The following is a 24,333-nucleotide window of genomic DNA, read 5'->3' on the forward strand; positions in this document are numbered from 1 at the left end:
AAGAGGGGTTTCCCACGGTGAGGAAGGGGAAATTTTTTTATTGAAACTGGCCCCTATTGCTCACCTACCCTGGACTGATGAGGATATTCACCCTTAGGGGAACAGACGATGATTTTTGCTGTTGTTCTGTTTCCTCATCTAGGAGAGTAAGAGTGTGCTGCAGCAATCTATTTGAAAGAATGTTCCTTAAATATCCCCATTCAAAGGACTCCATAGAGCTGAGACACAAAGAAGAGCACCAAGGGAGCCCTGGTACGTCAACCCAAATCACAAAAGGCACGGCTTTTCTAAGAATTATATCTACCTTTCAGGTACAGAAGGTGGAATGGAAAGAAGGGCTTTTTGGAGAAGGTATCCCAGAATAATCTCTAAGCAGAACCCCTTGCACAAGGTTATCTAGCTTTCCTTGACAGGTGCACGGGCAGAGAAGGCATCTGGTCCCTGAGGTAACGTTTACTTGGGAGGTTACGACAAAGATGTGCACGTTTACAGCAATCCAGGTGACCGTGAGCGCAGGAGCACCTCTAGGACTGCGGCACCGAAAATACGCTAGCTAGTCTGTCGTCCTCCCCGCTTCCACTCGCTGTGGGGATTGGAGCAGCTTCCGAGTCACTGACACCACCCCTTCCCGCCTCTGGCTCGCAGGGAGCATGCGCCTCCATCCTCACTTCCTCTCAAGAAGGGAGCGAGAATAAGGTGACGCCCTAGCCGACCCGCTGACCGCTCCGCGTCACAGGAACTTCAGCACCCACGGGGCGGACAGCGCTCTCCTCCACCTGAAGACCTGAGTCCCGAGCGCCCGGAGTCTTTCTCATCCCTTTACTCCGGAGCCCCAGAGAGCTCCACCAGCTCCGAGCCCCCGCCACTCGCCCTCCCCGCGCCCGCCCTCCTAGCTCTTCCTGTTTTTACTCCTCCTTTTCATTCATAACAAAAGCTATAGCTCCGGGAGCCCGGCGCCAGGCTGTTTCTGAAGCCAAGCGTGGAAGAATGGGGTTCCTTTGGACCGGCACTTGGATTGTGGTGTTGGTGCTCCACAGCAGCCCAATTCAAGCTTTCCCCAAACCGGCAGGCAGCCAAGGTACGTGGACATTTTTCTTCCCACCTCCCTTTTATTTCGCCATGAAAAGGTAAAGCTTGGTATAATCCGCGAGCTGTAAATCACCTTGCCTCATTTTCTGATCACGTCATATCCGTGCATATTGACAGAGAAATCAGTTCGAATTTAGAGCCAGAAGACAGATTGTCCTCCCTCACTTTTTACATGATAGAACAATAACATAAGTTGTTTTGAAAGATCTTATTTTGAAATTGGGAGGGGGTGGCTTTCCCGCCTAATATATGGCTTGGTTTTTGGGTTTTTTGTTTGTTTGTTTTTTTCCTAGTCATCTTACAACCTTTCTCAGATATTCTATTCATAAAACGTGCAGTGTATGAAGAAAGCTTTTAATGTGCCAATAATACCAATCCAGACTATGCTCTGTCTAGTTGAAAACAGCTGGTAAACCAAGTGTTAGAACAATATGTTAGATTTCTGGTCAAAAAAAAAAAAAAGAAAAAGTGTAATTCTGTTAACTCAGGAAATACACCAAGGTAATAAGCAAGGCAACACTGATAATCATCGTTATTGTATAATCTTGATAATCTCTGTTAATATATATATTTGTTTCACAGTCATCCAAAAATATTTCTCCTTTTTTTTGAAGATTTTATTTAATGAGACATATTGTCTTTCCAATGAACAATTAAATTTGTATTTGTGTGTGTTTATTCTAGACAAACCCCTACATAATAGAGAATTAAGTGCAGAAAGACCTTTGAATGAGCAGGTAGGTCGGAAGTAAAATTATAAATGCTATTCCATTTTATTTTAGTTATTATTATTTAATGTAACTATGCCGCGAATTTTTAGCCATTTTGAATTCACAGACCTCAGGAGCTTAATAATAAACATTGAAATTATGATGGGAAATATAATTTTGGTAATTTTTATGTCCCAACAGTTAAATATAGAGAGTTCAGTGTAATGCAAAGAGCTGCCTGCATAATAAGCCAGTCAGCTCAACATCACATCCATTCTATTGTAAGATTTCTTTATCAGAGATTTATCTTTTATCAATATTATCAGAGAGGGAATTAATATTTATAGACCATCTGCCCTTTATTTTATCTCATTTAATCCTTATGACATACTTTGAGATAGAAACTATTAACTACATCTTACAAACAAGAAAGCTAAATCCCATGGAGATTAAATTATTGAGCTGTCGTATTTGGTAAGTGGTGGAGTAATGATTTAAAACCAGGTCTATCTCCTGTTTCTTTCACAGATTGCTGAAGCAGAAGCAGACAAGGTTAAAAAAACATACCCTTCAGGTAATAAGAAGTTACATTGATGTTAATTTAAATAATGTAGGCTATGAGAAGCTTAACTAAAACGGATGTGCCTGGTTTGGGGGCTTTTCTTTCAGAAAACAAGCCAGGTGAGAGCAATTATTCCTTTGTTGATAACTTGAACCTGCTAAAGGCTATAACAGAAAAGGAAAAGAATGACAAGGAAAGACAGTCCGTAAAAAGTTCTCCAAATGATAATAAATTGAACCTGGAAGATGTTGATTCAACCAAGAATCGAAGACTGATTGATGATTATGATTCTACTAAGAGTGGACTGGATCATAAATTTCAAGGTAAATGAAGAAAAAGAAGTTTTGCTACCTATTTTCTCTAATTTGGAGTTTCCCATTATGGGTTAAGAGAAAGTCCTATATTTTAAAAATATCTCTTACACACTTACAATCCTTTATTAGTCATGTCCAAAATTGAGATAAAGCCCAAACTTACTGATAATGTGCAAAGCTCCAGCTCCACAGAAGCCCAGATTTTATTTTCTCTTTAAAGGTTACTTTACTGATGCTTTGAAAAAAATTTAAATCTACTCTCTATATTTTATGTTATTGAATTCATTTTAACATTCCAATTTAACTATTAGTACAAGCAAAATATCATAATTCTCAAACAATTAAAGCAACAAAATACCCCCTCTCCCCAAGTGGAATATTCGTCACTCCCTTTTCAGTGTTCTCTTCCTAGCTATATCCTTTCTCCCTAGGTCATTCTAACCTTTCCACGGCTTCAGTTACCATCTATATCCTGATGTTTCATATCACTAGCCCAGAATGCTCTGAACTATAGACCTATACCTAGCTAACTACCGACTTATCTTCCCTTGAAAGTCTCAGATGCACCTCAAACTCAGCATGTCTAAGATTAAATTCATAATTTCTGTACACCTTACAACTTAGCCCTCTTTCCTCTAGGAAAGGCACTACTATACATCCAGCTTTTCAAGACAAATCTATGAGTCAAACTATTTCTTTTTTCTTTACCTCTCAAATTCTAACCCATCAGTCTTAGCAATTTTATCTCCTATGTATCTCTCAAAATCTTTTTCTCTATCCCCAATCACCTCCATCTTTTTCCAAGCTCTAATCATGTCTCATTTGAACGAGAGCAAAATCTTCCAATGGATCTTCTAGCATTCGCTCTGACCCTCTCCATCTTATCCTTCATGTAGCAGCCAGAGTGATCTTTTCAACGCACAAACATGAGCATGTCTCTGTTTTGCATAAAACCTGTTAATAGATTCCCATTTCTCTTAGGATAAAACCCCAAATCCTTAACGTGGCTTCTGCAGTCCTACATGGGCTGTCTACTTCTCTAGGTTCATCCAGCGCACATGATCTCATAGAAACCTTATTTCCTCCCTTCATGGCACTTACTGCAGTTTGTAATTTTACATCCTTGAGTGTGACTACTTCTGATTTATCTTTCTCTCCTAAACTCAACTGAAAACTCCATGAGAACAGAGACGGTGTCGTCCAAGTGTCTGGAGCTCGTGAATTTGTTGCATGAATTGATAAATGAACAAATGCACAAATAAAAGAATACATGAGGGAATAAATTAACTATTGTACCTAGGCATTGAGGTCTTCCTCAGTGTGTCTTCCATTCTGAGTACCGGTGCTTAGGAGTGACTACAGCTTTTCTTATGTGTCTTAATTCTTTTCCACGGACCACAAGAGAATTATACTGATTATCTCGGTCAGAAAACAACTGCCAATTAAATTTGACTTTTATAGGCTATTGTGGCCTGAGGAGAATTCAGAAGTGTGTTTTATACGGATGGCGTGGGGAAGATGGTCTATATTTTGACACATTTCATATTGTATACTATTCAGGGAAATGTTTTGGGGGTTCTTTTGTGTGAGGGTTTTGTTTTTGTTGTTTTGTTTTGGCTGTGCTGTGCATGGCTTGCGGGATATTAGTTCCCCGACCAGGGATTGAACGCGGACCCATGGGAGTGGAAGCGATGAGTCCTAACCACTGGACCACAAGGGAATTCCCAGGGACATTTTTTTTTTTTTTTGAATTCTACTTTTTAAACTAAAACATTTGGGCTAGAAATAAATAGGCACTGGGCATAGCCCCGTGAAAAATAGATTTAACCACTTTGATTGAATCAACCGTTTGATTTAATAAAATAAAAAAATAGTCTAAAGTTTGTTTGACTGCATTTTTTGGTCAGATGGGCTGTACATGCAAACAGAGGCAGATGTGTTTGTGATCTGATCACTAACTTGAGCAACTTATGTTTAAATTGTTCAACATTTTATTAACATGTAAATAGGTTCAGAACTACCAAGTGCTAGTTTTGATGGTTCCAGGTCTACCCCAGGGGTCATTTTAAGTCCACTTGAGTATACAGAAAAGATTCTTGGAGAGAATGATATGAGTGAATTGCTGATTTTCTCTCATACCCTGGTAATCCTGGAACCAGAAGGTTTGGGGCCACTCAGGTGACTAGAACCTCAGAGGTATGCAGACTTACATCCCAGAAGGGAGGGCAAGGGGCCTAACTTCTGCAGGGTGCTTTTATACCTTTAGGAAACCTCTAAATGGGCTTGTGCTATAGGACCCACCAATTCTCCTTCTCAGTGTTTTCTACCGTGTGTATGATTCAGGATTTTTGTAAGTTTCTTATAGGAAATAGTGCTTTGTGGCTCCTTTGTGCACTCACCAAACAAATATTCATTGAGCAATTACTATGTATCAGTCTATGAGCTAGACAGTAAGCTCTGTGCAGTTAGGGACCACATCTAAACTCCTTATCACTCTATTTCCAGTCCTGGCCCATATTAAGACTTTAATACAAATATATTGAATAAATGAAGGCCAAGTGCCATATTAGATGCCTGGAAATTCAAATGTAACTGAGCAGATGACAACTTTGAACAAGGCCCTTCCGCATCCACTTAGAGTTGTAAATGCTTTAAAAACTTATCAATATTGAACTCATGTTTGGTTTCCCTCTGAGGTCTGTATAGGAGGGTGAAATACCCCTTCACGAGCAGTAGAGAAGCCATTCTGAGTAATTCTGTCCCTTGTAGAGGAGCAGGGGAAATCACTGGAAGGCAAGGAGCATTGCCCACCTGCTCAACTATCAACCCCATCTAGCAAAGCTCTGCTAGGGGAGCCTGAAGTTCCTGGCTCAAGAGAATACAGCATTGCAGAGGAGGAAGCTATTTCTTCAGAGTGTTGCTAATGTTCTTCCTGTTGTGAAGTAAATGAACTGAAAAACAGTCCTCATTTATTTTCCAGCTTCAGCAGGCAACCACTATTCTTCCTCTTTCAGATCCCGAGGGATAAGTGGGAAGGGAAATAAATGCTTCCACCTCTGCCTAGACCCAGGGAAGTGTCTGCTCCACATATTCCCGAGAGTCTGACTTGCAACCCACAAATGGAAAAATCAGACCTAAGTGATAGTGAGTCTCTGCTCCTGAAAAACATGGGTGATGAGCCCAATTTTCAGTCAGCCAGGAGGGGAACTGATTTTACAGGGTTTTCTAAGGGACTTTTCTGCTCATTCGTCACGCTGGTACACAGGACTCAAAGGGCTCACAGCTCGTGGGCTGGCCAACAATTCAGCAATCATATACTGTCAGAGAACTTCCAGCCCTCTGTGTATACTCACCCTGCTCATTTTCCTAAGCTTCTTTCCAAACAGCAAGAAGAGGATATTCTGCCTGAGGCTGCACATACTTCCAGCTTCATAGAGTCTAGAAGAAGTCTATGAATCCCCAGGAGCTATGGAAGAAAAGGAGAGAATCAGAATAGAAATATGTACTAGGTTCTTCTTTCTTTGAGTGAATATGATCAGAATTATTAGGTAGGATTTGGCTAGGGATGCAATGTCTATTTTCTCTAGAAGATAATTGTAGTTCCCTTATTTCAGGTACAAATCTACGGTTCATAAAACTACGTTAACTCTCATACGATACTTTGCAATTTAAAAGGTGCTTTTACATCTTATTCCATTTGATCCTCACAATCCCATGAAACAGATACTCTTATTAACTTCCTTTACAGTGGTCCAAGGATATATAGATAACAAGAGGGATCACTGGAGCTAAATTTCTGATCTTTCCAAGCTGCCTAGAAGTGACAGGTTAAGTGCCTTGTAAACTTGCATGTATGAATATACTGTTCCATGTGGTATAGATTGGAAAAGACCAAGTAATTCCTGGGAGTGCTCTGTGGACATAGTGCAAAGCTTCCTTGCCACCAACCCTACTGTATCCTTCCTTTCCCTCAGGAAGGGCCCTCGCTTTAGTCTGGAGTAGTGCTGCCAAATGTATTCCCAGGAAAGCCAAGGATACATATCTGCGAGCTTCTCTGCTGAGATTTACATAGATTTACATATTGTTTTGTGCAAACCTGTGATCACATTTCAAAAGCTTAAATTCCAGGCACATAAAATAAGTTCCCCATTCTCTGGAGAAAGAGGCTTGTCTTAAGCTGCCTTACATAAAGGTGCCCTGACACATCCTCACAAGTAAACAGTTATTCCAGGTAAGTCATAAAATCTTCAGTACATACTCTCTGATTCTGGGTGTAAGGCAGGTTTCCCCACCCTCAGCCCAGGAATTTGCCTGCAAAGGGAGTACATGTGCAGGTAATACCAATCTACTCTTGTGGGGAAATGGAATATCAAATTATATAATATATAGAAGGGTGCTTTGAACAATACTGCATACTATCTAACAGTATTTTACTTTTTGTACTATTAGTGCTAAAAACGCAGAGGCCTTTTGTGTTATTTTCAGATCTTCCTCTTATAATCACATAAGAAGCTTTCAGAATTTCCATTATCATCCTAGGTTCTTAACTTGAAGTCAAATTTTATTTTAAACCAAGACTTTACATGGACTAAGCACCACCTTAAACATATTCCAAAAATAGTTGAGTGTACAAGATATAGATTATAAATCGAATGTAATCCAAGAAATAGGTCCGTGACCACCACAACGTGAAGTTGTGATTGCTCTGTCTAGATGATCCAGATGGCCTTCATCAACTAGATGGAACTTCCTTAACTGCTGAAGACATTGTCCAGAAAATTGCTACCAGGATTTATGAGGAAAATGACAGAGGAGTATTTGACAAGATTGTTTCTAAATTGCTGAATCTTGGCCTAGTAAGTCATATGCATGAGAATAAACCAAATCTTAGGTTGGAATATGCTAAGAAGCCAAGCCACTTCATTCAAAGAGCCAAATGTTTATAATGCATCTACTTTATACCAGTCACCATGGGTCTCGAGGACAAGTAGGACACCATTCTTTCCCTCTAGGAATTTATGGTGTATCAGAGGCGCTAGACAAGTATGCAAGTGCTCATGATGCAAGGTGCTTAAGAACCATCTGAGTGGCTCAGTGTGCCAGAGGGTGGATTATATCCAGTTATGCAATAAGGAAAAGCTTCAGAGGAGGAGGTGTTTGAAGTGAGCTTAGAAGGATGGTTAGGATTTAACCAGCAGAAGTTTTAAAAAAAAAATGTGTTAGATGAGAAGGAAATAAGATGTGCAAAGCCACGCAATGATTGGGAAGCCCTAAGCAATTCAAACTGACCCTGCCCCAGCTTGGCTCCCAGATACTAACACAGGCCTGGCAGGCTTTAGGAGAGCACTAAATTTGCAGGTTTCAAAGGTTACCTACTATGACCTGCAGCTGAGGACTGAGAAACAACCCTCCAGTTGTTTCTCTAACTAAGTATTCTGTGGGTTCCAACAGATAGGACTGATGCTTGCACAATGGGCCCAAAGACACTTCTTCCCAGGAGTGCTGAGCAGTTACTGTGAAGGCCAGCATGTAGTAGAGGCATAATCAAGGGATGTTCAGAAGAGGGACCAGAACATTCTCTAGTCTTCTAAAAATATGTGTTCAACTAAAGAGTTTAGTCTAGAATTTTTTTTTAATCACAAAAATGGGAATAACAGTTATATGTTTTGACTCTTTATAACAGATCACAGAAAGCCAGGCGCACACACTGGAAGATGAAGTTGCAGAGGTTCTACAAAAACTGATCTCTAAGGAAGCCAACAGTTATGAAGAGGAACTCAATAAGCCAACGAACAGGACTGAGAGTCAGGCTGGAAAAATACCAGAGAAAGTGGTATGTATATGCAAATGTATATGCATCTATTATGTATGTGTATATGCATGCGCATGGATGTGTGTGTATACTTGTATTTGTATATAATTAATACAATCTGTGTATAATTAGTACTTCAGTTTGTGCCAAATAAGAATTGGGGTATGTGACATTTTTAGCCCACTTAAAATATATACATTGATGAAATACCAATGAGTTAAAAGATATAAATGAACTCCACTTTGAAAATAGTATAAAGATGCATGTTATATTACATAGTAAAGATTATGCCTTATACCCCAGAGTAAAATAACGCATAATATTATGTGAAACGGTTATTTCACATAACAATTCGTATAATCACAGTGCACTGGATCCAAGTATTTCACAACAGAAGTTGGTATCCAACTTCTGTTCACAGTGGATGTCATCATCTGCTCCCAAAACCCCAAAAAAGAAACTTGGGCTGATGTGATCCTTTTCCACACAAGCTTCTATATTCCTCAGAGCTAGTTGCCTCATGCCGCCTCTCTGTCTACCCTGTGTCCTTCCACGTGCTCCTTCCTCTTTCCATTGGCTCAGAGGCCTGTCTGTCGTCCTTTACTTAGACTTGCCATTCACTTGTCCTTGTCCTTGCCGGACTCCTTGCCTCTTCATCTTTTCTTTGGCCTCAGCCAAACTACTAAAATCATTCTCTCCTCCTTGAATTCCTTTTTAAACTTCTAGATGGAGCTAACTATAGGAGGATATAAGAGGATATCAAACTCCTCACCTCTCCTTTCATTTTCTCCACCAGAGCACCCATACCCCATGCATGGCTCTCCAACATCCTATCCCAAATACAAGGAAAAAGGGTATATAGACTTATGGTCCTATTTTAGGGAAGGCTAGAAAACAGAAATTAGTATGGATTGTTTTTGTTTTGTTTTTTACTGCTAGCCAAAAATTCTCCTCTGTTCTCCCTACTTCCAATCCCCACCATCTGCCATTTTTAAAAACAGCTTTTGAAGATCCACCCACCCTAAAAAAAAACTATCTAGATTTATCACAGAACTCATGGCTTTTACTCAAACTTACCAATCTGAACTAAAACTGACATAGCAATACTCATGATCCTTCACTCCCATTATATACTCCTTACTTCCCATCTCTAAAATGTCCATATGCTTGACCTGCTCACTCATATTATCTAAATGCATAAATGCAAACAAAATATTCTTTCAGTAAATGTTTATTGAGGTACCACCTATGTACCAAACACTGGGGATAAAATGCTCATTTAAAAAGATACAATCCCTGCTCTCATTAAGCTTAAGGTCTAAGGGAAGAGGTAGATGGTCTTCAAATAGTCATGTATTTTATTTTATTTTACTTTTTTAATAAATTTATTTATTTATTTTTGGCTGTGTTGGGTCTTTGTTGCTGCGCGCAGGCTTTCTCTAGTTGCAGCGAGTGGAGGCTCCTCTTCATTGCGGTGCGCGGGCTTCTCATTGTGGTGGCTTCTCTTGTTGCAGAGCATGAGCTCTAGGTGCACGGGCTTCAGTAGTTGTGGCACATGGGCTCAGTAGTTGTGGCTTGCAGGCTCTAGAGCTCAGGCTCAGTAGTTGTAGCACACAGGCTTAGTTGCTCTGCAGCATGTGGGATCTTCCCGGACCAGGGCTCAAACTCGTATCCCCTGCATTGGCAGGCAGATTCTTAACTACTGCGCCACCAGGGAAGTCCAGTCATGTATTTTAATTGTGACTGCATTAAGTACTCTGAGAAAAGAAACATGGTTCTACTAGACCTCATAAAAAAGGAACCTGTCTTGGACTTAGGCTTGGGGAAGGCTTCCCGGAGGAGGTGACTTGAGCCAAAAACTGAAGGCTGAATAGGAGTTAACTTGTGAATATGATAGGCAATATGTAGAGAAGGTTGTGTGGAGTACCCAAGTAACTGAAACAAGGACAGTGTGGCTGCCCCACAGAGAGAGCAATGAGAGATGAGACTGGGGAGGTGGACCCAGGCCAGATCAGCAGGGTCTTATCAGCCATGTACAGATTCTGATCTTTATCATAAGAGCAATGGGAAAACACTGAAGGATTTTAAGCAAAGGAGTTACATGATCATATTTTTAAAAAGATAACTGGCTACAACGTGGAAAATGCAGGGTTGGGAATAGATTGGAAGGTGGGTGGTGTACCAGTTAAAAAGTAAGAAGTGAAGGTAGCTTGGACTAGAGTGGGGTAGTGGAGAAAGTGAGAAATGTACAAATTTGGGATAAATTTAGACAGTATGGCCAATAAGGCTACTGATGGATCGAATGCAGGGAAATGAAGAGGCAAGAAAGGCTCTTACATTTCTGTCTAGTTCACTCAGTGGAGAATGGATCATTAAGATAGGGAACACTGGACACACATCAGGTTTGGGAAAAAGAGTCTTGTGTACCCTCCCAGCCAGCGTTTAAAATGTCACCCAGGAATCACTAAGGTATGATTGCTCTGCTAGTATTAGACATTGTGACAGGCTTTCCTGTATCTTGGCACCATCCCTCTTAGTAGATTCTATAAGCTCAAAGCTCCCCTCCTTGGTGAAAGGCAGTTTTATGAAGAAACACTCATGAGAACTGGTGGAGGGAAACTTGGCCAGAGCAGGAACCTGTCCATTCTCCCCTGAGCAGGAGCCAGGGTCTTCAGGTAAAGCACCTGTCTCTAAATCCCAGTGATCTTCCCATGTAACTAGATGCCCACACGCCTGCAAAAGAGTTTGATCCTGCAGGAGCTTACAAAGGAAGAGATATTCTTGCACTTCAATTCAAGTGCGTCACAGAGGAAAGAATCATCCTGGATTGTCATCAGTTCTAACAAAAATGTTTATTTTGTATTGATTTTTCCCCCACTGTAGACTCCAATGGCAGCAATTCAGGATGGTTTTACTAATGGAGAAAATGACGAAACAGTATCTAACACCTTAACCTTGACAAATGGCTTGGAAAGGAGAACTAAAACCTACAGTGAAGACAACTTTGAGGAACTCCAGTATTTCCCAAACTTCTATGCACTACTGAAAAGTATTGATTCAGGTAAACATTGTTTTCTGACCATGTGGAACAGAAACAGTAATTCCAGGAAATGTGTGGGTGGGGTTTTTTTCTTCCTGTTTTCAATTTCTAAATTCAACCATCAATGACGTGTATTATGGCCTCAGGGAAAATAGTTCACATTGATTTTTTTCAAAAGAAGTGTACTAGCCATGGAAATATTTAGGAAAGGGTAATCAGGAAAGGTGGAATTTCTGGATAATTTAATCTTCATGTTAACAGAGCGTTCATTTATTTGTTCAATAAACAGGTATTGAACACATGCTGTGTTCCTGGGATTGTAGTGAACCTTGTACCCATATAGAGATGACTCAGAGTGTTCCTGGCCTGACCCAGTTCAGCCTCAACCTTCATTGCAAGTCTCTTTTCGAAAAGGCTTTATTTTCCTCTCTTAGTAAGAACAGTGTATGGAACATAATTTATTATTTTTAAATGATTCAGAATTTTGCTTTTTAGATATTTTCAACTTGTCTTCAAATGAATTGAACTAAACATTGGACTAATGAAGGTCAGGAGCCCAAAACACGCTTGGGAAATGTTCTGCTTTTTTTTTTAAAAAAAGTCCTTAATGTGTTGCTCTCTTTTCTTTTATATGTGCACCAAAATAAGTTGACTGAAGATTTCAGCTCATGTTTATTTTTGGTTAATCTGCAAGGAGGGTAATAATATGCCAATTTTCTGTTGTTATTGTCCGTACAGCTGCCCTGCACTGCCTTATAGCTTTTCTTCTTCCTGTTTAAAGATTCATCGCGGGTTTGAACATTTGTAATAAAGACTTCTGTAATTGTAACATCTTTCCCCAAGAAGTGACCTTAGAGTAGACTTCATTTCTGGGGAACATCCTTTTGTCCTTCAATCCCAGACATTGGCCAGATGGCACCAGCCCCCCTGCTGGTGTCTGCAGGGCTTGTACATCTTGAGGGTCTATTCTTGCCCCACTGGTTGGCATATACCCAACTCAGAACCTCTGTCATCCTGGTGAGTCACTTCTTGTCAGTGAAGTGTATCAGCATAATACCAAATATTTATATGGATGTGACCTTGAGCAAATAATGTGATTGCTGAAGTTATTATTTACCTGCCCTTTTCCAGGATTTCTCTCCCGCACCTCTTCTCCCGCCTTCCTCTCTCCCAACTTTGTGGTATTTTTAAGATTCCACTGTATGGAATATTCTTTATTTTGTGTGTTTTTATCTTTCAGTTTCCTTGACCCCATTCCTTATTGCCTTTGTTTTTATAGACTTTTAATTTAAATACTTACACTGAGGTCTTTGATAGTACCCATCTTTTTTACCCAGGGTCTGAACCAATTGAGAAAACCAAAGTATCTTTGCTACTGATACAGACCGGGTTGTAGAATGTAGCTTGGTGTGAGAGCCAGCAGTGGGCTTGTCTACCCCCTACCCTCAGTCTAGCTCTTGGAACAGCCAATCCTGGAAGAGTTTGAGTCTGCACAGCAGGCACATTTTTCAGTTCCCTGCCTTCCACTGTTCCAGGGGAACGGAAAGAAGAAAGATTCCAAATCCCCATCCGTCAAGAAAAGTAGACTAATGGCTGTTGGCTACCAACCTCATCTGTGAGGGGGATGAAAAAATGGAGGGAAAGGCTAGAAGTATGTAGAGAAAATCCTTCCTGGCAGCTAAAAGAATAGGGAAACAGTTCTCTAGCAACTTAGTTTTCTTTCCTTCAAAAATGGAAATAGATTTTTTTTCTGATTTTAGAATTAATATAGCCACTGAACTATTATGGAATCATTGGCCATCTTGTTCTATCAGGATACAGAACAGTATGTCAAATATGAAGTTTCCAAGAAACTGTTAGTAGTGGTTGCTTATAGGAAGTAGGAGTTGTGGGGAGGGAGAGGAAGAGAATATTCCTTTCACTGTTTACTTCTGTACCATTGGAATATTTTCACTATATGCGTTTATTCTTTCAAACGAAATCAATGTTAGAAAGCAATATATACTACTGTTAAAAAATCAACATTGCATTTAAAAAATAAAGAAACATGTGTGTCCCTATTTCAGATATTAAGCTTGATTAATGAAAACAGGTCATTCCTTCCCTCAAAAACATACGACCAGAGTAGAGAAAAGTTGTTGGGTTACCAGTCTTCTAACTTTCCTTTTGAGTTTATATTATCTCAGGTTGCAAACTGTCTCTATCATCTACTCTATCAATAAAATATTTTAGATTAAGGTAAACCATTTTGGAGAAGTTATAATTACCCATTTCTGAAAAAGTCCAGTATACCTGTACATTGTTCTGTATTACCAATCAAGTCTTGGGCTTTTCAGAAATTAAATATATTTTAGCTATAAATGGTTTAGCTATATATGTAGGGAGAACTATTTCAATAAGATGCTGTATTTCATAAATTAACATTGAAAGATGAAGCTATACTCCACTAGTCTTTAAAAAATTATTTTGTCCTTTTATATAGAAAAAGAGGCAAAAGAGAAAGAAACCTTGATTACTATCATGAAAACGTTGATTGACTTTGTGAAGATGATGGTAAAATATGGCACCATATCTCCAGAAGAAGGTGTTTCCTACCTTGGTGAGAGTCCTACCTCTTTTGTTTTCACAGTGGTTAGTTTTCATTGTCCAAAATGAATGAGAGATTTGGCAACAATTATTTTACTAATTTGATAATTTATGCCAAAGTAGCCTGAATCATCTGGGTAATCAGAATTGCCCAGCTTGACAACATATACAAATAAAATTAACTAGACATTTTCAGCTCTTTATATTTACAGATCCAGTTCAAATACAGACATTTCACCTTTGTTATATTTTGTCTTATTAACATTTTCTAATAATCTCGCCAGAGATAATATTATTAAAATTTGACTTTTTTTTTTTCCCAATTGTGTTTGCATGGTTGGGACAAAAAGAGTCTTGATTTTAACCAGTGCGGCCTGTGTGTGGTGAGGAGGAAGGAGCACTGGACTAGGCATCAGAAGTTCTGCTTCCTGGTCCCAGCTCTGCCTCAGACCAGGTCTGTCATGCTGGGGAAGGCACTCACCTTTCTGGACCTCAGTTTCTGCATCTATGAAATAAAGGACTCTGTTACCTCTAACCGGGGCTGGTAAACTACTGGCCATGGGCCAGTCTGTCCCATCACCTATCTTTGTATAGCACACAAGCTAAAAACAGCTTTTACATTTTTTAATGGTTGAATAAAAATAATAGTGTTTTGTGACATGAGAAAACTACATAAAATTCAAATTTCTGCATCCATAATCAAGTTTTATTGGAACACAGCTGTGCTTCTTTGTTTTAGTGTTGTCCGTGGCTACTTACATGCTACCATGACAACGCTGAGTAGCTGCATATGGCCCTCAAAGCCAAAAATACTTACTAACTGGCCCTTTATAGAAAAAGTTTGTCAACCTTTGATTCCTTGAACTTTATAGATAAGCTTAAACAATCTTTGATTCTGCATGCAGGTTGTTAAAAGAAGAAAAGCCTTTTGTTTTCCTGCTTGGTTTAGTTAATCACCAAATACCATTCATCTCAGAGGTCCTTTGGGCAACATGAACTCATGGCCCCTTACTCTGATCACTGATGGGGGAGGGAGAATTAAATGGAAGAGAAAATCTCATAGGATAGAGTAATCCAGAGTTGTTCTGTATAAATGCCATTTTTTTCTACATGAAAACTAGTTTTACTGCTTTTTTTCTGATTATAAAAGAACATATTTATTTTAAAAAATCAGTCAATGCAAAAAGATATTAAAAAGACAGTGAAAAAATGACTCATTATATATTATGTATATAATACATAATAATGTATGCGCACATACACATACATACCTATGTCATTTTTTTTCTTTTATCTTATTTAACAAAAAATGGGCTTAAGTTACACACCGTGCTTTGTGGCCTACTTTACCCACTTAATAGTAGATCTAAAACATTGTTTCAAATCGATCATTGTTTCATATCAATACCCTGTGACTCATATTTCGCACTTAAGTCATTTATTCTATGGAAATAAATTAGAGATGCCGCAAAGACTTGTGTGCAAACCAGGTATTTCCACTATTATTTATAGCTGTGCTGTCCAGTGTGATAGTCACATGTTGCTATTTACATTAACAGTAATTAAAATTAAGCAAAATAAAAAATCTGGTTTCTCAGTTGCTCTAGGGATATTTCAAGTGCTCACTTGCCACAGGTAGCTTGTGGCTACCATATTGAACAGCACAGAAATGAGTATTTCCATCGTTGCAGAAAGTTCTATTGGACAGCACTGGCTTATAGAAACAAAACAATAGAAATAAACTTGCTACCCCACAAGAGGAGACTATATAAATTATTAATTCTTATTTAGACTAAATTTTATTTTTTAATGTTTGCATTTTTAATAATTGTATGTTTATAAATTGTGTTTTAAACATTGCTTATAAACAATATTTTATAAACTACTTTTAATAATTATAGTGTTTATATACAGTAAATAAATAAATATTGTTTATAAAGACTAATGATGGGGGAATGTCCATGATATATTATTGAATGCTTAAAGCCATTCAGAATATGACCTTAATTTTGGTGTTAAAAAATGGATATGCATAAAGAAAGAAAGTTGGAAAACAAAAAGTTAGAAAGAAATATACCAAAACATTATCTGGGCATAGTAAGTGTCATTTTTTCCTTATAATTTTCTGTTCATTTTCGTATATAACTTTTACAATCAGAAAATGAGTTGTATGTAGAGAATTTTTCTGTACAAGCCTGTTGGCTTTTGACTGTCGCTGCCATGAAGGTACACCCTCAGACCCTCGAGGGCTCAGGGGCAGCATGGGTAGAAGAGAGAGGATTAACTAATCTCCTCTCCTCCATCTCAGCATGTGACAAACAATGATCAGTGATCTACCCTCTGTTCTGGTCCCAACAATGTATGGTGACTACAAAGGTTGCCAGCTGTGGTCGCTATTTCAAAGAAGAAAGCAGAATGTGTCACACAATAGGATATACTGATTTTCTTCTCAGAAAGGGGTGGGGTAGGGTAGAAGGAAGAATTTTCTTGGGGAGAAGTAATACAAAGTAATAATGGACTCTTTATAGACTAATTGCAAAGAACTGCTTGTTTGCAAATAGCCCTGTCCTATTAGTAAGATGGATATGTGACTGGTTAAATAACTGAATACCAGGGTTGTGGATTCTAATTCATTGACTGCCTTGAGGTGGTCACAGTCTAGATTCCTATCTGGTAACACCTACGAGATGTTACTCCAAAGAGCAGAGTTAGGACAAAGACAAGAATACAGATTTCAGCTTAATATGAATAGAGAAATTCTCGCTCTTAAGACATCTAACATGATGGAGGTGTTAGCTAACCGTGGTAATCATTTTGCAGAATATAAGTGTATCAGATCAGTATGTTGTACTATACCTTAAACTTACACAATGTTCTATCTTAGTGAAAAAAATATTTTTTAAGACTAACAATAGAACTGGCTGCTTCGTGAATTAGTGAGAGCCCTGAATGACAGAAATCCAACTGTTTGGCTTAAGCGACAAGGGAATTTATTTCCTCATGTAACTGAAAAGTCCAGGGGTAGGGGTAGTCTGGCTTCAGGTTTGTGAAGCCCACCACAGTGTGAGGAATCTATCCCTCCCCATCTCACTGACTTTTTGTATGTTGATTGATTCCAGATAAACTGCTCCATTCTGAAAAAAAGATGGCTGGTACAGCTCCAATCTCACATCCCTACTGTATAGCAATCCTAGTGGAAAGAGAGCCTCTTTCTCTTAGCATTGAATCTCACTGGCCTGGCTTTGAGTCATGTGCTCCTCCTTGAACCAATCACCATAGCCTGAGGGCTGGAGCAGCCAGGCCTGGGTTATTCAGCCACCAGTGGAGCAAATATGCTGAGAGTGGGAGAGGTCTGGGTTCTCCAAAGGAAAATCAAGGTGTAGTTACCAGAAGGCATTGAGTAGGCCAAAACCACAGTTGTCCATTATAGGCCTCAATCACAGTGGTCACAGAAATGTGGAAGGGACTTCTGCAGTTAACTAAGTAGGAAGCTGAACTTGAGGATCTCAAATTGTATGCCTTTCCATCTTGAGAGTCAATGAAATATAATCCATATCAAAGCTCCTTACTAGCAGTGCTGATATTGTGGAATTGCTGTTGTGCTATTTCTGGTGAGATTTAAACATTTTTAGGAAAACTTTGAAATGGTCTTTTAGGACATAAAATTTTATTTCTTCTCCTCCCCCCTCCAGAAAACTTGGATGAAACAATTGCTCTTCAGACCAAGAACAAGCTAGAAAAAAATGTTACTGACAATAAGAGCAAGCTTTTCCCAGGTATGATTTATTTTAGTATTTTTCCCCCAGCTTTTAGCAAAATAACCCTTTTGAGTGGTAAACCATGAACTTCAATAAATGTTGATAAAGAATTACAGATTTCAAAAAGTTTGAAAACCTGAAATCCAACCATGGGATTAAGTAGCGATAACCTTGGCCAGTCAGCACAGAAATTTAATCCCAAGAAGCATTGAAAAGAAATGAGGACTTTACTGAAGCGGTGGCTGGTGGGCAAAGGTGAGAGCTATATCCCAAGTTGAGCAATCCTTCCTAAAATTCTCCTTTAGTTATCTTTTTCTCTCCCCAGATCACCACTGTCCCTTACCCTCCGTCCCCTCCTGCTGCTCCCTCCCATACGCTCCCCTCCCAGCCCTTCTTTCTCCTCTGGGACAGTCTGTGCCTCCGTGTGGTATGATTTATGCCCTTCTCTTGGTTTCCTCACTTGTGCATCTCTACTCATCACCCTGCTTAGCATGGCGAACACCACGGAGCAGAGCCGTGCAAAGGAGAATTTCAGGGATGAGGAAGGCGCAAAAAGAGAAAAGATCACCAACTCTTTTTTTTTTTTTTTTTTTTTTGCGGTACGCGGGCCTCTCACTGCCGTGGCCTCTCCCGTTGCGGAGCACAGGCTCCGGACGCGCAGGCTCAGCGGCCATGGCTCACGGGCCCAGCCGCTCCGCGGCATGTGGGATCTTCCCGGACCGGGGCGCGAACCCGTGTCCCCTGCATTGGCAGGCGGACTCTCAACCACTGCGTCACCAGGGAAGCCCAAGATCACAAACTCTTATACTTTAATTTTGTGTCCCTATCACAGAAATTATGTACCTATATTTGATAGAATATACAGCCCTTTAAAATGATGTTTTCAAGCAGTTTTTAATACCATGGAAACATTCTTCCATAATGATGCTAATGACAAAAGCAAGGAACAAAATTGTGCCACAAGTATGAAAAAAAAATGCATCAAAAAAGTATATATATATACTACAACACTAGTAGTGGATGTTTAAGGAGACAATAACTGATTTTTCTTTTTTCCTATTTTTCTGTAGTAATAAACCTTTTACTGAAAAAAGAAAAAAGCTTATCATTAGACTGCTTGATATTCCCTATTTTACTGACTACAGGGATGCATTACCATTGTTTTCAAGGAGTTACCTACTTCAAGTTTTATGATTCTTTAATTCAATATAGGATTCCTGGAAGGAAGTATAGTTATCTTTAAGTAAGAAGTGAGCAAGCATTATTATTGACAGCAAGGGTCCAATACTCTTCTTTGCATTAGGGTGACCAGGGATAAGGGAGTATGAAGAAAGAGGCAGGAGAGAAGTCCAGCCATAGCCCCAAACCCTTAGGTGCTACTCTGAGTAACAGACTGTTCTTCAAAAACAACATCAAGGAGAGATGGGGCAACTACAGAGTTATTTTCATTTGGAATCAAGACTCAAATTTACTTTGGAAACTGACCTATCCCACTTGAATGCCAACACTGATTAAAATAAGGAGAATAATCTACACTCTAATAACACCGTGTGGCAGAACAGAAAAAACGCAACCAGAATCCAGAAAGCTGGGGGTGGGGGGTGTTGGCCCAGCTCTTCTGCTAACTCAACGGGTGGCCTTGGGCACATCTCTCCCCGCTTTGGGCCCCAGTTTCCTCTTCTGTGAAATGGTGGGGAGGGAGGAGTCACACTAGATAATCACTAAGATCTCTTTCAGCTCAAAAAATGATCTGACCTCAAACTACACCTTTTTAATAAAATGTATTTCTACACTAGGAATTAATTAATAGATAGGAAACAGGGTTTTAATACTGCACAATCTGATTACAGTGCCATCAGAGAAGAGTCATGAAGAAACAGACAGTACCAAGGAAGAAGCTGCTAAGATGGAAAAGGAATATGGAACCTTGAAGGATTCCACAAAAGATGAGGACTCCAACCCAAGAGGAAAGACAGATGAGCCAAAAGGTATGGAATTGACAGCTCTACGTTGACAATGAAATTGGGGAAGCAAAAACTTTCACTTGAAGGGTCATCCACAAGTCAAGCCCCACCAAATCGGAGAAATTAACATCATCTGTATACAGAAGATTCAGCACGTGGTACCTTTATTTGAATAGCAATATTTTTAATGGTCTTGAGTCTCCTGGAATGGCAAACTGGTTTCATCTTTTGATGGACTTTAACGTCCAGTGGGCTTCTGCACTTTGGGAGGAACACTCATGACCATTTGTGCATTGTTCAATGTCCAATTTATGATCTTATGAATTTATTAAGCAATATTCATTTAAACGTAATTGACACTCCTCTTAATAGTCACATACTACTTATTTAACAAAGTCATCAAAATTTATGGATTTAACAAAGCAAATTTTCTTAATCATTTATACTGATTGCAATCTGACACTTTCAAAGACTTGATTAAAAATCATAAATCAAATATATTACATTTCCTTAAATAACCTAAATACCTTAAAAAGGCAAAAAAGCACACACTAAACTAACCCACTAACTAAACTAACACACTAAACTAACAAGTAATTATAAAACTTGTTTTTATCCTTATTCTTACACATTCCTGGGGTCAAATTTTTACTCAGCTCTAGTAAGTCTATATGATATAAATTCACATCTTGCAAGGTTTGAGAAACTTTACTATACCCAAAGAAAAAGACCCTATGAAGTTGCAAGTTCAAAGTCATTACCACTCTGATTTCAGGTCAGGATGCGGGATCTGGTTGCACAGTCCAATGTTTCAAGCCCCTTTAATTACAAAGTGTGCTGGTTACATCATAGAAAATTTATGACTGTATCTCAGATAGATATTCTTTTTCTGAAACTCAGTGTCTTTACCAGAAGCTGTGAACAGATGGCTTAAACCTACTTTATTTTTTGTCATGATATATTGAACTCTTTGGTATAACTGGAACCCTATTTATATCTTTTTCTGTATCTCATTAGTAGGGTCATCTTGAGGTTTCCTTCCCTGGAAGCTGAGGGAATGGGTCATTTCTGTCTTGGGAGAGGGGGTAGCAAGTGTGACATTCAGCTAATTTATCATCTGGAAATACACCATTGGGCTCCCTTTTCATTGTTTATTATATATACTCATTAGTGGCAATGAACTGAGGGACTTCCCTTATTCCTTGCTGTAATATGATAGGAGACCACAAAAGCTGATCATGTTCATGGTATAGCTCTTAATGTTGAAGAGACTGCTTGGCCCTCATACAAGTTCCCAATCTCTCTTGCTCATACAGATAGAAACAGGTTCACATTCATACTTGATAATAGACCCATGCTTATCAGTGTCTATGTATTAAGTAGAAAAGAAAGAAGCTAGCTACATATTTAATACCTTGTAACTTAATAACAGCAATAATAGTACAAACTATTTTTCTCTTATATTACTACTCTCTTTGTTAACACTTTATATTAAACTTCTCCATTTATGTAAGTTGTTCCAGTTAACGATGATAATGACGACGATGATGATTTTTCTGTTTAAATTGGTGTAGCTTGGGCAGTAACCCTGCCTCCAAGTTTCTCCTTTGTCCTTTTTGCCCTGTACCCAGTGGTTTTTAAAGCATCTATGCTCTCTGGCAACAACAGACTATGTTTTTTTAATTGAACTATAGAAAAATGTTGTAATAGTTTTAGGTATACAGCAAAATATATATATATATATATATATGTCTTTTCAGATCCTTTTCCATTATAGGTTATTACAAGATATTGAATATAGTTCCCTGTGCTATACAGTAGGTCCATGTTGTTTATTTATATATAGCAGTGTGTATCTGTTAATCCCAAACTCCTAAACAGGCTATTCTAGACCTACTCTGAATTTTCCTGTCCCCCCCCCGAAAAAAAAAAAAACTTGAAATCAATTCTCCTTCAAAGAGTTCTGGTTCCTTTATGTAGAAAATATAGAAAATCCAACCTGAGTTACATGAGTTCAAATGAGTGGTGATGTTGGCCAAAGGTACTGCTTGTATTCCAGTTATTGGGACTTTTGACACAGGGCCGAAAAAGAAATTTTTTCTTAATATGTCAAGTTCATGTCGATTTTTCCTATCTCGCGATGTTTTAGATTATTACACCCCTCTTCTCTCTAGGATGGATTTCACAGACCACCACAATTTTCTCCTATATTGACATCACTGACATATGCACTCTAATTGTTTGGTGGTAGCCTATGTTGGGAAAGGTTATGAGGTTGCATCTGGACTCAGGAGGAAAGAATGTTGCGATGATTAATTAATAATGTTTGTCATGGGCATGGAAACGGGGAATTGGTGACATATGTGTCGCTTTTGCTGGCCAGTCACGCTGCCTTGATGTTTCCAATCAACCCTAGGCCCACTTTGGATGAGTGGTAAACTTTTTTTTAAATATCTTTTAAAAATTATAGTAAAATATACATAACATAAAATTTACCATTGTAGCACTTGTAAGTGTACAGTTCAGTGGCATTAAGTACATTCATATCATTGTGCTACCATCACCACCATCCATTTCCAGAACTCTTTTCATCTTGCAAAATTGAAACTCTAAACTCATTAAATAGTAACTCCCATTCCCCCTCCATCTTCAGCCCCTGGCAACCACCATTCTACCTTCTGTCTCTATGAGTTTGACTACTCTAGGTACTTCAGATAAGTGGAATCATACAGCATTTGTTCTTTTGCTACCAGCTTATTTCACTTAACATAATGTCCTCAAGCTTCATCTATGCTGTAACGAGCGTCAGAATTTCCTTCCTTTTTCAGGCTAACAGCCCACTGAATGTATATACCACATTTCGTTTATCCATCTGTTTGCCTATGGACATGTGTGTTGCTTCCACATTTTGGCTATTGTAAATAATGCTGCTCTGAACAAATATCTCAAGACTAAAAAGTATTCAATTTGGGCAGGGGCAATATTCCTAGGAGTGGAATTTCTAGATCATATGATAATTCTATTTTTAATTTTTTGAGAAACCAGTGTTTTCCATAGTGGTTTCACCCTCTTACATTCCCACCAACAGCGTGCAGAAGTTCCAGTTTCTCCATATCCTCACCAACACTTTTATTCTCTGGTGTTTTTTTGTTTTGTTTTGTTTTTATGGTGGCCATCCTAATGGATGTGAGGTGGAGGATGAGTGGTAAACTTTTGAAAGACAGCTAAGCAGGAAAAGAGTGATCCTGTGGCCTGAGATAGAGAGCTAGGAATTGGGCAGCACAAAGGACTAGAGCTCAGTGTGCCTGGATCATCTCCTCTGGGAGCAACCCACATGTGATGACCATCCTTCCCTAGCACAGAGCAAGCCATATCTATCTAGGTCAACTGACTCGCTGAGGCAGTATGCTCATTGCTTAGGACAACACCTTATATCGCCGTGCAAATATCCCTAGGAATGGGTGCCACCCGGTCTCTTACTTGTTTTAGGAAAGCATTATGTAAAAAAGGAATATGAAGGAGTTGATTCTTGGTAGCCCACTACTTCCTGTTTAGGGTGTGAGTGTGTGGAGACTAATGATGAGGTTAGATTTCTCATTAGGATTTCCATCAGGTAATAATGGGGAGAGAGAAGAGTAAAACTCCATCCAGTTAGTGTTAATCTTTTTTTTTTTTTTTTTTTTTTGCGGTATGCGGGCCTCTCACTGTTGCGGAGCACAGGCTCCGGACGCGCAGGCTCAGCAGCCATGGCTCACGGGCCCAACCGCTCCGCGGCATGTGGGATCTTCCCGGACTGGGCCACGAACCCGTGTCCCCTGCATCGGCAGGCAGACTCTCAACCACTGCGCCACCAGGGAAGCCCAGTGTTAATCTTTGTAATGGCTCTCCTGAAACATTAGGAAAAGGGTAGGGATTTGGGGCTAAAATTAGTCCCCCCCCCCATTATTTAGAAACTTAATTTACTCATGCTACCCCTGATCCTATTTACTCTGGGATAAGAAAAACTGATTCCAGTATGGTTTAGAAAACACCAAACTGAGCTTAAGCCAAGGGCCAACATTTCTTGGAAAAGATGTAATTAATGCCCAAAAGGACATATTATGACATATATCTTTGTATTCACAGTTGCTTTATTTGCACTTTTCTCAAAGGCTATTTTGCTTCTTTGTTATAAAACCCAGGGAGAAAACACCTGTTGTCTCTAGGCAGAAAAATAAAAGAATCTACGTGGGTGAAGGCAGGGTTGGCTGGGTTTCTTGAGACATTTATTCAGCAATAAACAAACATTTATTCCAATGGCATGTCTGGCACTGTGCTCAGAAAGCTACAGAAGGAATTTAAGGACCAATGCCTGCCTTTGAGGACTCAGGCAAGCTCTGAAATGACCTAAGAATAGGCCTTAAGTCATATGTAGGCAAATACAACACAAGCCACATATGTCTCTCCCTTACTGACGAGTCAGCAGCATGTAGAACAGGCTCCCTTCAGAGAGGAAGCT

General features: G+C 39.3%; 1 protein-coding gene across 1 annotated transcript in view; it reads left to right on the plus strand.

Moving 5' to 3' along the window:
• The first annotated feature begins 661 nt into the window (after positions 1 to 661).
• The window catches only part of SCG3 (secretogranin III), a 36,815-nt gene continuing 13,143 nt past the window's right edge, over positions 662 to 24,333 (plus strand). The window contains exons 1-10 of the mRNA XM_065871991.1: positions 662 to 1,078; positions 1,774 to 1,826; positions 2,328 to 2,373; positions 2,469 to 2,684; positions 7,389 to 7,531; positions 8,359 to 8,508; positions 11,371 to 11,548; positions 14,010 to 14,126; positions 17,806 to 17,889; positions 19,722 to 19,859. Coding sequence (XP_065728063.1) covers positions 988 to 1,078; positions 1,774 to 1,826; positions 2,328 to 2,373; positions 2,469 to 2,684; positions 7,389 to 7,531; positions 8,359 to 8,508; positions 11,371 to 11,548; positions 14,010 to 14,126; positions 17,806 to 17,889; positions 19,722 to 19,859 — 1,216 coding nt within the window. The 5' untranslated portion in view covers positions 662 to 987. The remainder of the gene's footprint in view (positions 1,079 to 1,773; positions 1,827 to 2,327; positions 2,374 to 2,468; positions 2,685 to 7,388; positions 7,532 to 8,358; positions 8,509 to 11,370; positions 11,549 to 14,009; positions 14,127 to 17,805; positions 17,890 to 19,721; positions 19,860 to 24,333) is intronic.

This window comes from Phocoena phocoena, chromosome 2, assembly GCF_963924675.1.
Source record: "Phocoena phocoena chromosome 2, mPhoPho1.1, whole genome shotgun sequence".
Lineage (NCBI taxonomy): Eukaryota > Metazoa > Chordata > Mammalia > Artiodactyla > Phocoenidae > Phocoena > Phocoena phocoena.